Source organism: Echinops telfairi, unplaced genomic scaffold (genome assembly GCF_000313985.2).
Source record: "Echinops telfairi isolate 266 unplaced genomic scaffold, ASM31398v2 ScPeMD7_443;HRSCAF=831, whole genome shotgun sequence".
In the NCBI taxonomy this organism is placed as follows: domain Eukaryota; kingdom Metazoa; phylum Chordata; class Mammalia; order Afrosoricida; family Tenrecidae; genus Echinops; species Echinops telfairi.
Window position 1 is genome coordinate 72919464 of NW_022104341.1, and position 14421 is coordinate 72933884.

A 14421-nucleotide genomic window follows, 5' to 3' on the forward strand; every position below is an offset into this window, starting at 1 on the left:
TGGCCATACGCGATCGTTGTCTCGGCCACTCACCTCGTGGAGTACTCACAGTGGGGCGAGCCCCACTTCACTCATAAAGGAACTGAAGTTCAGAGGGGTTAGTAGCCTGCCCAAGGTCCCACAGCCAGTCAGAGATGGGGCCACCCTTCCTTACTTTGAATGCTACACTATCACAACCCCACTAACCTCAAACCTCAAGATGCTGCAGACTCACAGCAACCCCACAGGACAGGGTGGAACTGTCCCAGGGAGCTTCCAAGGCTGAAATCTTGATAGGAGTCGAGAGCCCCACATTTCTCCCAACCACTACCCTGGGATCCTTAAAACCTCCAGGAAAGACACTCATTTAAAGTCCGAACTCCTGGGAATAGGGATCAGAAGTTATTCCGAAGGGCCAGTGGGAGAGGGGGCAGGGACTAACTGTTGTCCTAGGAAATGGGTGGGAGTGCTAAACAACAGACACTGGCAGGTGGGGGCCCTGGGATCTGAGCACCTTCAGTGCCCCCGGCAGGAGAGAGGCGAGACCCCTGAGCACACTGTGGCCCCAAGCAGCCCAGGGGCTGAGGAAGCACAGACCAGGGCTCCCAGCCCAGCCCAGCCCAAATCTCCATGACGGTAGTGGGCAGGCAGGAGCTCAGCCCTGGTCTGTAGGGTCAGGGTTCCCAGTGGGTACAGAGACAAAGCATCACCCAGCCCAGCCCCTCACCTGTGCTTGAAGGCGTTGTTCACAATGGCCTTGAGCACCAGCCGGTCCCCGACCTGGGACGGGCCCCGGAAGTGGAACATTTCAATGGCCTTCAGCGTAGGGTGGGCGCGGCACAGTCGGCTGGAGGAAGGCGGGGAACACCCCCAGCCCCAGTGATTTAGCCACTGCTTTGGACCTGCTCCCACCCCCCCTCAAGGCCCAACCTTCTGCCCATCCATCTCACCAAACCCAGCGACACTTCTGCCAGAGGAGCAGAACCCACGGCCCATCTACCCCAGCCCACAGTCCATGAGCACAAGCAGGAGGGAGCTCAGGTGGAGGGGATGGAGCAAAGCCAGGGCCGGGCCTCCCCCACTTTCCCTCCTCAGCGCAAGCCCTTATCTCTGGAAGGACACCCGCCCCCCCACAACTGTGTCCCTCCTCCAGGAAGTCCTCCCTGACAACCTGGGCTCATTCCTCATCTGAGATCTGAGGGCACTCACAGCTGGGGGTTGCCTGGGATGCCCTGCTCCCTCACACACACAGGCCAGCCCCTGTGCAGGGCCAAGTGCACTAGCCACCAAAGGAGGACCAGCCGAGGCATGGAGGCATGACAGTGACCACCAGTAAGCAAAAGTTGAAACTAAGAAAACACTAAGCACGGGTGTTTAGGGTCGAACAAGCCCTGGATACGCGCAGAAGGCTATGGAAGGATGGTATGGTTTTCATCCCCCAAGAAAGACCATCAGAGGAGGTGGGAAGGGATTTTGCAGGACCAAGAGGGGAGGGGGCGTTACAGAGGGACACTGATTGTTTAGACCCAGAGCAAAGGCTAAAAGTGCCCAGGCCCAGGGAGGACAGGCATGGGGGATGGCCTACAGCCGAGTCTGAGGGGAGCCTAAAGTGGAGAGCTTTAGTAGAAGGAAGAGAGGGCAGGCAGGCAAGGCCAAGGGGAGGCCTCGGGCCAGGGGAGGGCTTGGCCTTCACCAGGCAGGCTGTGGAGGACAGACAGGTTGGCCTGCCAGCCTCGCTGGGTCTGAAAGCCCTGGGTTACCCCAGCAGAACAGGCAATGTGGAAGCAACAAGCTAGGATTTCTCCCAGAGGTCACAGGCAAAGAGCAAAGGGGAGGGCAAGGGGGAGGGGAAGCGGACACAGGGCACTCTCCCCATACCTGGCTGCGATGGTGGCCACGGTCTCCATCCAGGCCATGATCTGGCCCCCGAAGGTGTTGCCCTGGTGATTGGCGTGGGGAGGCAGGACCAGCTCCACGCTCTCCACTCGGGTCTTCTCAGCCGGCACCATGTTGCTACAGTCTCGGCTCTCCAGATCTGACCAGGGAAGGGGGCCTGTGAGAAGGTCCCCACCTCTCACCCACGTCCTTCCACTGAGTCAGCACTGAGGAGCCCTGGTGGCGAGGTGGGCTGGGCATTGGGCTGCCGACCACAAGGTCGGTGGTTCAAGCCCACCAGCTGCTCCGCAGGAAAAAAACCAACAGGCTGTCTCCTCCCATAAAGGTTTACCATCTCAGGGACCCCAAGGGCAGTTCTCCTTGGCCTATAGGGTCCCAATCGTCAGGCCCACTTGATAGCTGGGGTTTGGTTTGGGGCAGGGTTGCCGTGAGTCACGGACCGACTCAGTGGCCTGCTACCAAGAGGTGTGCCCCCGGCTCAATGAGATGTGGAGTGGGGGCAAAGGTGGTACCAACCCTGTCCAAGAGAAACTCTGGTCCTGGCCACAAAGTGCCTTGATTCTGCCCTGTCCCTAGGGACACTGGCATGAGAATGTCCTCCGAAGACAGGCTAGTTGGTAGGCAGGGAGGTGGAGGTGGGGGAGGTGGAGGGGGAGGGGGGGGGGGGGGGGGGGGGGGCTGGGTTTCTCCTTGAGGAGGGTAGGGAGAGCTGGGCAGCCGACCAGGGCCTCCCAACCCAGCATAAGCACACGCATGGGTTCAGGGTGCCACGGGCCACCTTCACTGGAGCCCACTGGCCCTCTCCTCACTCTGGGAAGCCAAGCTACTTTAATGGGTCTGAAAACCACATCCTGGCCGTTCCAGGAAGGGGCCCCGCACCCGGACACTCTGGAGACAGTTGAAGAAGCCCAGGGTCTCTCCTCTGGGCCTTCACCCACTGCGCCCCGTCAGGCACGCGCTTCCCCGCCTGTCCCAGCCCTACCCACTCCCAAGTGGACTTGGGGGACAATCTCACAGGGAACAATCGCCAGGGTCCATTTTAAGGTGGGGAACAAGAGATGGGGCGGTGTATCATGGAATGCTCCCTTGTTGGCTGGTAAGAAGGGAAGGCTGAGCTATTTAAAACCCATCAATATGAGACCAACGGGCACCAATGACTCAGAGCAAAGACAGGGAAGGTTGAGGGCTGGAAGGGGCCATGCTGAACGCCCGGGGAAAGGAGATGGACCCGAGGTGATGGACAGAGTTCATGTGTGGTGGGCAGATGGGGCCCTGCCCCAAAACATAAGGACGTGTTTTGTTTAGAGAAACAAGTTCATCTCAAACAAAGTAAATAAATAATATGATCGGATTCTTAGAGAGGGGCGGGGGGCTGAGGACCCCTAGTGGTGCGGCATTTAAGCACTCGACTGAGAATGGAAGGGTCAGCTGTCCAAACCCACCAGCAGCTGGGGGGGGCGGGGGGGGGGACCCACAGGCACTCTGGTTCCGCAGGAGGACAGCAAGGAAACCCTACATCCTCGTCTGTCCCAGTCACATCGCCTTGGGGGCACACAGCAACAACCAAACAAGACGTGCGATGCTTGGGAGGCAGAGGAAGCTTCCGGAAAGAAGCCCAAACAGGTTAACTGTCGTTGTCTCTGAGGAGGGGGCTGGGGTTCCGGAGGAGGAGGCACTCTTGCTTTGTTGTCTCTATTTTTCTAAGACGAGGCTCAGCTCTACCCTCCCCAGTGCTGTGGCTCCCAGAAACCCAGCCATGTGTATGCTGTCCACTGTCCATGCTGCTCCCCTCTTCCTAGACGGGTCGGGCGGGTCTGAGGTCACCACGGGTGCCTACGCCCGCCCCCCCACCCTTCCCCGCCCGTGAGGACCCCACGTGGAGGGCCGTACAGGGTGCCAACTGCCCTCCCTCGGCCAGGCCTGCACTGCTCACCGTCCTGAATGGGGAAACTGGCCAGCAGGTCCTTGATGGTGTCCGTGTAGACCAGCCGCATGCGTCGGCGTTCAGCGGCCACGCTGTGCTCCGTCTTCTCCTCCTCCGTGTGCGGGACGGTCTGCTTCAGCTTCACCTGCAGGCGACCCACAGGGCAGGTGGGTGGGCAGGGCTCAGGACTGGCATCCTGAAGGGCTCAGGGCCTGTCCCCACCTCGATCAGTCAGCCTGGAGCTGCTGGTGGACCCTCGGTCTTCTCCTCCCCGTCTATCCCACTGCCCTGTCTCCTGCTGGTCTGATCCTTCACGCTCCTCCTTCAGCTGCCCCTAGTCAGCTGCCTCGGTAAAGGCACGGGGGTGGGGGGCCTGAAGAAGCCCCAAACAGTAGTGGGATAAAGGAGAGAAGGGAGGATGCTGGGGGCAGATGGCAGAGGGTGGGCCTTCCTCTGGGAGCTGGGGATTCCTGGCTGCAACCCCTCCTCAGGCTTCTGCCAGTCCCTCTGCCCCTATCCCCTGGTCCAGGCCCTCTCTCTCAGTGCAAGGACCAGTGGCCAAGACCCACCCAGCAGCCAAGTGCCGCGCTTACCTTGGAGAGCTCCCGGTGGGCCACAAAGGTGGCCAGGGCCTTGCACACGGCCCACTGCTTCTCAGAGCACAGGTCCTCGGAGGTCACCTGGATGCCCACCTGAAGGGGATGGGGACCCGGTACGTGAGGAGCAGGGCTCAAGAGGGGCAGGACCCCGGGGTTTCTGTCTCAACTGTGGAGGCTAAGCGATTCAGGGCAGGGCAGGTTTTGCCTACCAGCTCTTTGGAAACCTTGGATCAGTCACTTCCCTTCTCTGGGCCTCAGCCTCCTCATCTGTAAAATGGGGCAACCTTGTCCACCCACACAGATATCTACTGAGAGGGTAGATAGGAAGCCGTGTCGAGGAGACGGCTTTTCAAGTAGGCAGATGCGTGGCCGTGAGTCAATCCCCCCTCCTGGAGGCCCTGTGTTTCAGAGAAGAACTAGGTCGGTGCACGCTCACCATGAGCTGTCAGCACCTTCTTCCAAGGTGCCTTTGGGTGGATTTGAATGCCAACCTTTCATTTGATCGTTAAGGGCTTAGCTGTTTGCACTGACCAAACCAAAAGCCCCGACTCACTGCCATCAAGTGGCTGCCGCCTCCCAGCGATCCGACCGCGCAGGGCAGAACTGCCCCTGTGGGTCTCTGAGACAAGCACTGTTGACTGCAGTGGAAAGCCCATCTTTCGCTGGTGGAGCAGCTGGTGGTTTTGAACTGCTGACCTTGACGTTAGCAGCCCAACACATAACCACTCCGTGACCTGGGCTCCCTTGCACCTTACCAGGGACTCCCACACAGGTAGCGTGTTATTAGCTACAGTGAAAGGATGGGTCTTTCCAGCCACAGGGGCCACAGGCAGGGCTCTGCGATCCTCAGGAGCCCCGAGCCCCGGGCCGCCTGGCTGGGTCAAGTTACCGGGGCCTGCAGTTCCTGAGAGGCTCAGCCCCATGATCACGGAGCCCTGTGCATCCTCACGGGGTCCTCCCACTACACCTGCAACAAGCCCACAATGCAGGAATCACTTCCCTACTTTACAGATCAGGAAACAAGAGGCAGTGGAGGCCGACTCCTCGCCCCACACCTGAAACTACCTAGCTGCCGAAGGGTCGGGGCTGGGGCTGCGGGGATGTCTGGAATCTGGACGCCTGGTCCCACATTGGAATGTACGTGACTTAGCGGCCTGGGGCGAGTCCTTTCTCCTCTCTGGGCCTCAGCTTCCCCTTCTCTGTTACTGGGTGCTGGACAGAACGACCCTACGGATTCCGCGGGCCCTGCCGGTCATTTCAGAACTCAGCCACTTTCACGTGGGCTCTGGAGCCGGTGAGCTACCGGCTAGAGAAGAAGCCGAGTCCAGCATGTGCATGTACCCCACGGCAGTGTCCCACACACCTCCATGCTGGAGTTGAAGGCCCGGTTCACCTTGGCCTTGATGTTCACCACTTGTCCAACACTGGGGAGAGAAAAGCAGGAGGTGAGCCTTTCCGAGGGCCCAGAGCCGACTCACACCTGCAACGCCACCGCCAGCTGCCGAGGGAGTCCTCAGTCAGCCAGCAGGGGCTCCGGCACCTCGCACTGCAGGTGGGGAAGCTGAGGCCGAGAGGGTGGCCTGGTTCTTTTCATATGGCATCCCTCCACCCCATTCCTCCGTGTCAGCTTCTCACTGCGCTTGGCTCAGTGGTCACCTCCTCGGGGAAGCCCCCCATGCCTGGGTTAGACCCTAACCTGTGCTGCGGTAACCCCATAGTGTCCACCTCATCGCCCTTCTCCCCACAGCCTGGCCTCTGCTCTCACCCCCACCCCCACAGCCCCTAGGCGCCTTGGGGAAAAGGGTGGCTTCTGTTTGCCCCCCACTGTCCGTCAAGGCCAAAGACATGGCCCAGGGCAGGTCCTCCACAAACAGTGGCTGACGGAATTCATGAAGCGCACATCTAGCGAACAACCAAATCCACTGGCCTCCAGTGCATCCTGCCTCCTGCAGCCCTCTGGGACCAGGCAGAACCGCCCCATGGCTTTCTGAGGCTGTAACTCTCCATGGGAGTAGAAAGCCTCCTCTTTCTCTGGTGGTTTTGAACTGTTAACCTTGAGGGTAGCAGCCCAACTGGTAACCCAGGGCACTCGTAGAGCCATGCCTACCAAGAAGGTGATGGAGACGGAGCTATTTAAAGGGCACCTACTACATACCAGGCACTGTGCACGACTGTGAAATGATAAACTTACCAGGTGGGTTAGAGGTGGCTTAAGTACCAGAGAGGCTAAGCCGTTTGCCAAAGGCCACCCAGCAAACAGTAGCAGAGTCTGGGCTCTAGACCAAGTCTGTTGGCAGCACCAGTTCCAGTCCTTCGAGCTGCAGTTGTCCCTCTGGAAAGGCTGCCAAGGTCAAGTGAAGGCCAGATGATCCTGGGAGCCAGCCAGCCTGCCCTGTGCCTGACCAAGCAGCAAAGGCCCAGCCCACGGGAGCTGGCCTCCATTCAACATCCTGTGACCTGAGGCCACTCCTCTCTCTGCTCTGGGCCCTGGCTCATAAACATGGGGAACACGGTGCTGGTTCCTTCTTCAAATAACAAAATGTTCCCGGAAAAGAAAGAGAACGGAGAAACCAGGGCAGGAAACCAAGGGGACAGCACAGCCGGCAGAGCCTGTTAGGCTGAAGGTCTACTTCACCTTGGCCTGGATCAGAAAGCCAGAGAGGTAGCCCCGCCCTTCCGTAAGCCTGGGAAAGGTCTCTTCCAAGGCCAGTGGTCAATGGACAGCCCTGGGTTCCAGTCAAGCTCTACCTTGACTTCAATACTAGAAAGCTGTGTGACCTTGGGTGAGTTACTTGGCCTCGCTGAGTCTATTTCGTTCTGATAAGTAGGGAGAACGCTTGACTACTACCTGCGGTCCTGAGGATCCAGTGAGAGAGCATGTGTGCAGCCGGGAGCCGGGCCGGAGCCCCAGCAGGAGCGCATTCACAAATCCTCTGCTGAGGATTTATTCCTTTCTGATCCTTTCCGCAGGAGTCCCGATGGTTAGGGAAGAGACCCCCACCTTCAGGAGATGCATGCAGACACGGAGAGGGATGAGGATCGTGATGTCGGCAACGCTTAAGTTGTTCGGGGTGGAAGCAACTCTATAGATTTATTTATCCCTGTAGGAAGGACCACTTTAAAGTGTTAAAAAGCAATAACGTTACTTTCAGGACTGAGGTGCATCTGCCCCAATCGATGGTATTTCCAATCACCTCATACGCATGTGAAAGTCGGATGTGGACTAAGAAAGACCTAAGAGGAATCAATGTATGTGAATTATGGGGCCGAAGACAAATGTTGAAAGTACCATGGACTGCTAAAAGGACAAACAGATCTGTCTTGGAAGCAGTACAGCCAGGGGCTCCTTAGAGGCGAGGACGGTGAGACGTCATCTCACACACTTTGGACATGCTGTCAGAAGAGCTCGTGCTTGGCAGGGTAGAGAGGTGCAGACCCTCAACGACAGAGACTGCCCGGTGGCTGCAACAATAGGCTCAAGCACAGGAGCGACTGTAAGGATGGTGCAGGGCCTGCGGTGTCTCCCTCTGTGCCGCCGCACCCAACAACAGCAGCAGCAACAACATCACCGTGGGGATTCATGGTCATTGTTGGTAGGTGGGGTCATAATGGCTCTGGGTGGCATAACAGACCCCCCTATGGAGTTTTCTAGGCGAATCGCCAGCTCTTTTCTTGAGTAGAACTGCCAGATGAGTTCACACCACCGACATCCTGGCTACCAGGCCAGCACGTACCCACAGCTGAAGCAAATGCAGGACCCGGTTTATACTGAATCTCAGTGAGGATGATCATTGCACTATTCAGTTTTTCTATATATTTGGAAGTACGCATGATAAGAAGTTAGAAAACCCACTTCTATGATCCTGCAAATAAAAAGAAGAGCCTTATTTCCCAGGGCATTTAAAAATAATAAGAAAGGAATTTGCTATTCTTCCTCCTCTTAGGTGCTATCTATTCGGACTTCCGAGTTCTTCTTCCTGACTGTCCCTCTCAATCCCCCAGCCAGCCCACTGGCTCCTTCTCCACGGTCACTGCCAGACGGCTCAGCCACATCCCCCCACCCAGGAGTCCCCAACGCCCTTCCAGGTGCTCTGCACACCTAAGACAGGCAGCTCCACAAACCCAATGCTAAACCCAGCTCAAGCCCTTGCCCAGGGCTAAGTCTCCCTTACAGAGTAGTGGGGTGCCTTAAGGGACACAACAGCAATGCAATAGCAAAACCCAGATGACGGAAAATCCTAAGGGGCAAAGGACCAAGCTTCCTCAGTTCACTCAAGGAGTACTCAGAAGCCAGAGAAAGAACTAGGGGTGGGAGAAGGGGAGCCTTAGAGGTTTTAAAAGAGAGACAGATTAACCAATTGTAGTCTTGTTTGTATCCTACTTTGTAAAAGATGATGATGATGATAGATAGATAGATAGATAGATAGATAGATAGATAGATAGATAGATAGATAGATTGTAAGAGGAAACAGATTCATGAGCAAAAAGGAATAAAACCAAAGAATCAAAGAAGAAACCAGTGCACGGGGCTAACAGCCCACATGCACCACAGCCTCTTCTAACCTGAGACCAGAAAAACTAGATGGTGCCCAGCTACCAGTACCCACTCTTCTATCGAGAGACACAACAGAAGGTTCCAGACAGACTGGGAGAACAATGTAGAACAAAACTGAAATTCCTTAAAATAGGTGACAGCTCCTGGCCCAACGGAGGCTAGAGGAGCCCTTGAGATTGTCGCCTTAGGAGACTCTGAACGTGACTCCTCAGCCAAAGAACAGATCGGCCCATAAAACACGCACGGTCACCCAAGAGTGCTGTGCTCCCTGCACGCGGCCAAATGGCCCGCCTTTACCCAACAGCCAAGACGAGAAGAAGGCCGAGAGGGGCAGGGCAGCCAGAGTGGTGCAGGCAGAACACGCCGAACAGAGCCGGTGGGAACTAGACACCTTGTAAAAGTGTCATCTGTGTCATGGAACAATTTACACACACACACACACACACACACACACACAAATCAATAAATGGGAACATAATTTGCCGTGTAAACTTTCACCTAAATCACAATAAAATATCTTTAAAGGCATAACTAATCCCTTTATACACAGGGGGAAACTTCATGAGGCAGGTGTGTGGGCATTTCAATCTGGGCTGCATATTTGATTTAGTGAGGAATTATTAATTTTTCTTACATATGGTAATAATGTTGACGTTTTGCTTTTAAAGAGTCCTTACCTCTAAGAGATATGTTTTAAGTGGCAAAGCCAAAACAGACAAACAAAAAAACCTTTCCCTGCTTCCCTCTGGTACAGACAGGCCTTCCTGGCCACAGGCCAAGCTCCAGGGCCTTGCCCCTTCCCAGAATCCTCTGTGCTTTCCCCTGTGTCTCTCCCCAGACTCACCTTCACCCTACTGGATCCTGGGCAGGTCCATCCATTATGTGCACCCCAACTCGTCTCCACCCTGAGCTGCTTCAAGTGCCACAACCTGTGCTGGCCACGGGGACACAGAGCTGGCCAGAGGGAGTTCAGCGGAGCCCCAGAGAGTGGCTACTTACCAGGCCTGAGCACATGCCTCCTCCAGGCAGCCTCCCTTGGCTCCTCTCTGTACCACTGCACTCACCTCCAGACGTATAGGAGAGACAGCGCAAAGGCTCCAAGGTCGGCTGCCTGCCTGGTAGTATGTATACGCTGAATCCTCTACCTATTAGCTGTCTGACCTTGAGCTAGCTGCTTCATTTCCCTGTGCCTCCGTTTCCTCATCTGTAAAATAGCCATAACCTTATAGGGTTGTTCTGAAGACTGAGTGATTTAATGGATTTAGAAAATAATGATAGTGGGGCCCCCAACTGTGGCCCTTCGTCACCCTTCAGATCTAGGACTCAGCTTGCCCCTAAACAACAGACAGGTCTATAAGGTGGACCAGAACATGACCAAGACACGCACTTCTCGTAACGAGTAACCCTTTGAGATCAAAACCCAAACTCACTGCCGTCGAGTCGACCCGACTCAGAGTGGCCCCACAGCAGCGGGTAGAACTGCCCCCTGCGAGTCTCCAACGCTGTGACTGTGTCCCGTCTTTCTCCGGCCGTGAATTGGCGGCAGGTTTCAAACTGGGGACCTTATAGATCTCAGTCCACCGTGGTGTCCTAGGTACTAGTGGTTACTGTATGGGGCCGACCTGGAGACCCTCAGAGTGTCTGGGGTGAGGGTTTCCCACGCTCCTTGAGTCTGGGGGCTGGGCTGATGAACAACGAACCAGGGAGACAAAGAAAGCTCAGTGCCTTGTAATAAAGAAACTATCTAACCAGTACACACATTAAAAAGAAAAAAGTTTACTTTGTAAGGTAGTGAGTTCCTCTTCCCTGGGGGCATGTGAGCAACATTTCAATGACCCAAGCTTCGAGCTCAGGTTTTGCCTAAGATCCACCTCTAAACTAAGGGCCTTCCTACTGCCCAGGGACCCACAGATGTGATCCACTTTAGACGAATCCCTTCCATTTTGCAGGTAAGAAAATTAAGGCCCCGGGAGAGACGCTGACTTCCCCATAGTCAGGTCACACTATGTTAATGTCTCAACAACTATCCCTGCAATCGAGTGGACGCTGACCCATAGTGGTCCTATAGGACCGGGCGGAACCGTCCCTGTGAGTGTCTGAGACTGTGACTCTTTATAGGAGTGGAAAGCCTCGTCTTTCTCCCAAGGAGCAGCTGGTGGTTTCAAACTGCTAGCCTTGCAGTTAGCAGCCCAAGACGTAGCCAGGGCTCCTGGTCTGAACAACAACCAAACTCCGAATCTAAAGCCCCTTCCTTGGCCCAGCAAGACCAGCCGCAGGCCAGCGCCTTGCCCACTGCTGCCCCAGCCCCCAGAGGCTGCCCCAACTCCATAGGCCCTGGGTCAGTCCAATCAGGTTCCGGCTAGCACAGAGGCCGACCACATGGAGGGATGGACAATCAGACCCCAGGCTTGGTGGGATGACCAGGGGGGTTCAGGAAGCCACTTACCTAATGGTGTGCTCAAAATAGATGTCGTCCATGGAGGCTGTGACGCAGGGGCAGCCTGCGTGCCGCTCCGCTGCCACCAGGAGGGGGAGGGGTGGGGGAGAAAGTCGCACGTTAGCAACCTACCTAGAGATGCTTCTCCGACCACAGGAACCTCGGCTGCCACACCCGGGCCCTATTCACAATCTGGGTTTTGTCCGCCTGGTGGGCTCTGTGCCACTAGACCATAAGCCACATGAGGCCAAGGACTACTGCCTGTCCTGGTCACTGCTGTACCTGGTCCCTGGAACAGCGACCACCCAGAGTTGACAGTAAGTATCTGCTGGCTGGCTGACTGGATGGATGGTCACATCATGCTATCTCCCACTTCCCACCTGCACCTCTGCACCCCTGGTTAAGGACACCTTCCTTGCTCCCCTCAGCTGAGATACTATCCATGGTGGATGCCGAGGGGTACCAGCAGGGTAGTCTCCCATGAGGTGTCTCAGCCCCAATGGGGGCCCTTCTCTGCCTCCCAGCCAGGTCAGAGACTAGAGTCCCTCCTCCTTCCCAGCCCCCATCACAGTGCTGGGGGACAGGCGTGTCACTTGTCCACCCCCTGCCCACCAGTTGGGGGGTGGAGAGCACCACGGGTTCGATCCACCACAACTTAAGGAGCACAGAAAGGCAGACAGGGACAGGATCAAGCCCATCCTGAAGCTGCCCCCATTGAAGGCTGCACTCTTGTGCAGGCCCCCAAGAGCTGTGGGGTGGGGGGAGAGGAGGCCGGCCTGAGCGGAGCACTGAAATTAGGGAGGCGGGCAGCATGATCAAAGGTAGGAGCAGTGTGATCCTCGGGGACAACAGTGACCACCTTGAAAACAGTGGCCTCTCCTCTGGGCCTCTGGAGTCCTGCTGGTGCAGTGGTTACGGCGTGGCTGCTAACCCAAAGGGCATCAGTTCAAAGCCACCCAGCAGCTCCGTGGGAGGAAAGCAGCAGCAACCTGCTCCCATAAAGATCTCCTAAGCCCACCGTCACCGAGTCAGTTCCAACTCAGTGACCTCTTGGACAGAGTGGAGCTGCCCCTTTGGGTTTCCAAGGTTATAAATCTACGGTCTGGAGCCAGCCAGCCCCATCCTTCTCCCACAGAGCACCTTATGGAGTTGGAGTTGAACAGCTGACCTTGCAATCAGTGGCCCAACTCAGGACCCACTAACCCACCAAACCAAAAACCAAACTCACGGCCATTGAGTCCATGCCAACTCATGGCGGGTCTGTAGGGCAGGGCAGAACTGCCCCGTGCACGGGTGGGTTTCCGAGACCGTAACTCTTTATGGGAGTGGAAAGCCTCCCCTTTCTCCCAAGGAGTGTGGCTGGTGGTTTCGAATGACTGACCTGGTGGTTAGTAGCCCAATGCGCAACCACGACACCACCAGGGCCAGGGCTCCTTAAAATTTATATCCTAGAAAGTCCTCTGGGGCAGTTCTGCTCTGTCCTGCAAGGCTGCTGTGAGTGCTCTGGGTCTGGGGCCAGGGAGGGTCAGGGCTGCTGGGCAGGGCCTCACCGGACAGGCAGGCCGTGGTGTCGATCCACTTGAGCAGCTGCCCAATGCTCAGCTCACCGCGCTGGTTGGTGTGGCAGGGCAGCACCAGCTGGCTCATCTGCACCTCCGTGGGGTTCCGGTACCCCTCACCATCGGCCATGGTGCTGCTGCTGGCCTCCGCACGCGAGGCTGACTTCCGGGCCAAGCGGCTGGAGAACACAGAGGCGAAGCCCTGGGGAGCAGGCAGGACAGAGGTCAGTGAACTGCTGGGTCTCCCAGGTCTGCGCGCTCCTGAGACCCAGGGCCTGGGTGAGGGAGAGAGAGGGCGCCTAGGGTCCCCCTCCCACTAGACCCCAGGCACCTCGCCCAGGTTCCTTTGGGCCAACGTCACAGCAAGACAAGCAGAGCCGAGGGGCAGGGAGGGCTGAGCTGGAGAGGGCATCTTGGCTTGGGCTTGTGAGCCGGCTTTTAAACCGCCTGCTCCCATTTCTCTCCTTCATCAGACCTCCCGCCCTGCAGGGAGGCTGGAGATGGCTGTGGCTGGGTTCCAGTCCATGGGTTTCACAAAGCTGCCCCGGGGCTCTGCCAAAGCTGTCCTGCTGTTTCCAGGGGCTGCAGGGCGGGTCGCCAAGCTTCTTTTCTGCATGTCACCGGTGGGTTTGAACTGCCAACCTTTGGGTCCCCAGTCTGGCACAAGGGTGGCTAACTGCAGTCCTCAGGCCACATGCAGCTCCTTCAGTGCACACATGTGGCTCAGCAGTAAGACGGAAAGCTTTAAAGCCGTGGTTCTCAACCTTCCTAATGCCGCCAGCCTTTCATACAGTTCCTCATGTGGTGGTGACCCCCAAACATAAAATTATTTCCGTTGCTATTTCATCACTGTCACTTTGCTCCTGTTACGAATCGGGCAACCCGTGAAAAAGTCGTTCGACCCCCAAGGGGGTCGCGACCCCCAGGTTGAGAACGGCTGCTTTACAGGATGTTGTTCAGACCGTGGTGATTTCTTTTGTTTGTAAAATTACATTCATGTCAGGCCGGCCCTAATCCCAATTACTACGTGGACACCTGCCCCTCCCCCCAGAAGAATTTAAGTATGGCATTGAATCTGCAGCTCCGGAAGAGGGACATATCTGATGGGAGCACATGGGAGCAGATGAAGGGGGAGGAGGAGAGAGTGGAGCACATCCTGACCCACCAGTCCTTGAGGATGATGATCCCAATTAGAGCAGCCAGTCCACAGAGAGGACCACATGGACAGCCCCACTATGAGACATGACGTCCCTCACTGACCCATAGCCCTACAGGGGACAACACCGGAGACACAGTGTGGGAATTGCACCTGATCTAATCAAGCCACACTGAGGCAAACCACTAAGGGGGTGCAACAGAACAGCAAGAGAACGGAGCTGCGAGGTCCCCAGGGAATGCTGAAGGTGGACTTTGGGGCCAGGGCATGGTGCCCCAACAGACTGGACTGGAAAACACTCCTAAAGGCCAACAAA

The 14421-nt window shown here is 56.6% G+C and overlaps 1 protein-coding gene across 1 annotated transcript in view; it reads right to left on the reverse strand.

The window, feature by feature from the left end:
* The window catches only part of ACOT11 (acyl-CoA thioesterase 11), a 55233-nt gene that overhangs the window by 10261 nt on the left and 30551 nt on the right, over positions 1–14421 (reverse strand). The window contains exons 2-8 of the mRNA XM_004699397.2: positions 12941–13151; positions 11400–11469; positions 5762–5822; positions 4393–4491; positions 3809–3944; positions 1858–2014; positions 707–826 (exon numbers count right to left, since the gene is read on the reverse strand). Coding sequence (XP_004699454.1) covers positions 707–826; positions 1858–2014; positions 3809–3944; positions 4393–4491; positions 5762–5822; positions 11400–11469; positions 12941–13151 — 854 coding nt within the window. The remainder of the gene's footprint in view (positions 1–706; positions 827–1857; positions 2015–3808; positions 3945–4392; positions 4492–5761; positions 5823–11399; positions 11470–12940; positions 13152–14421) is intronic.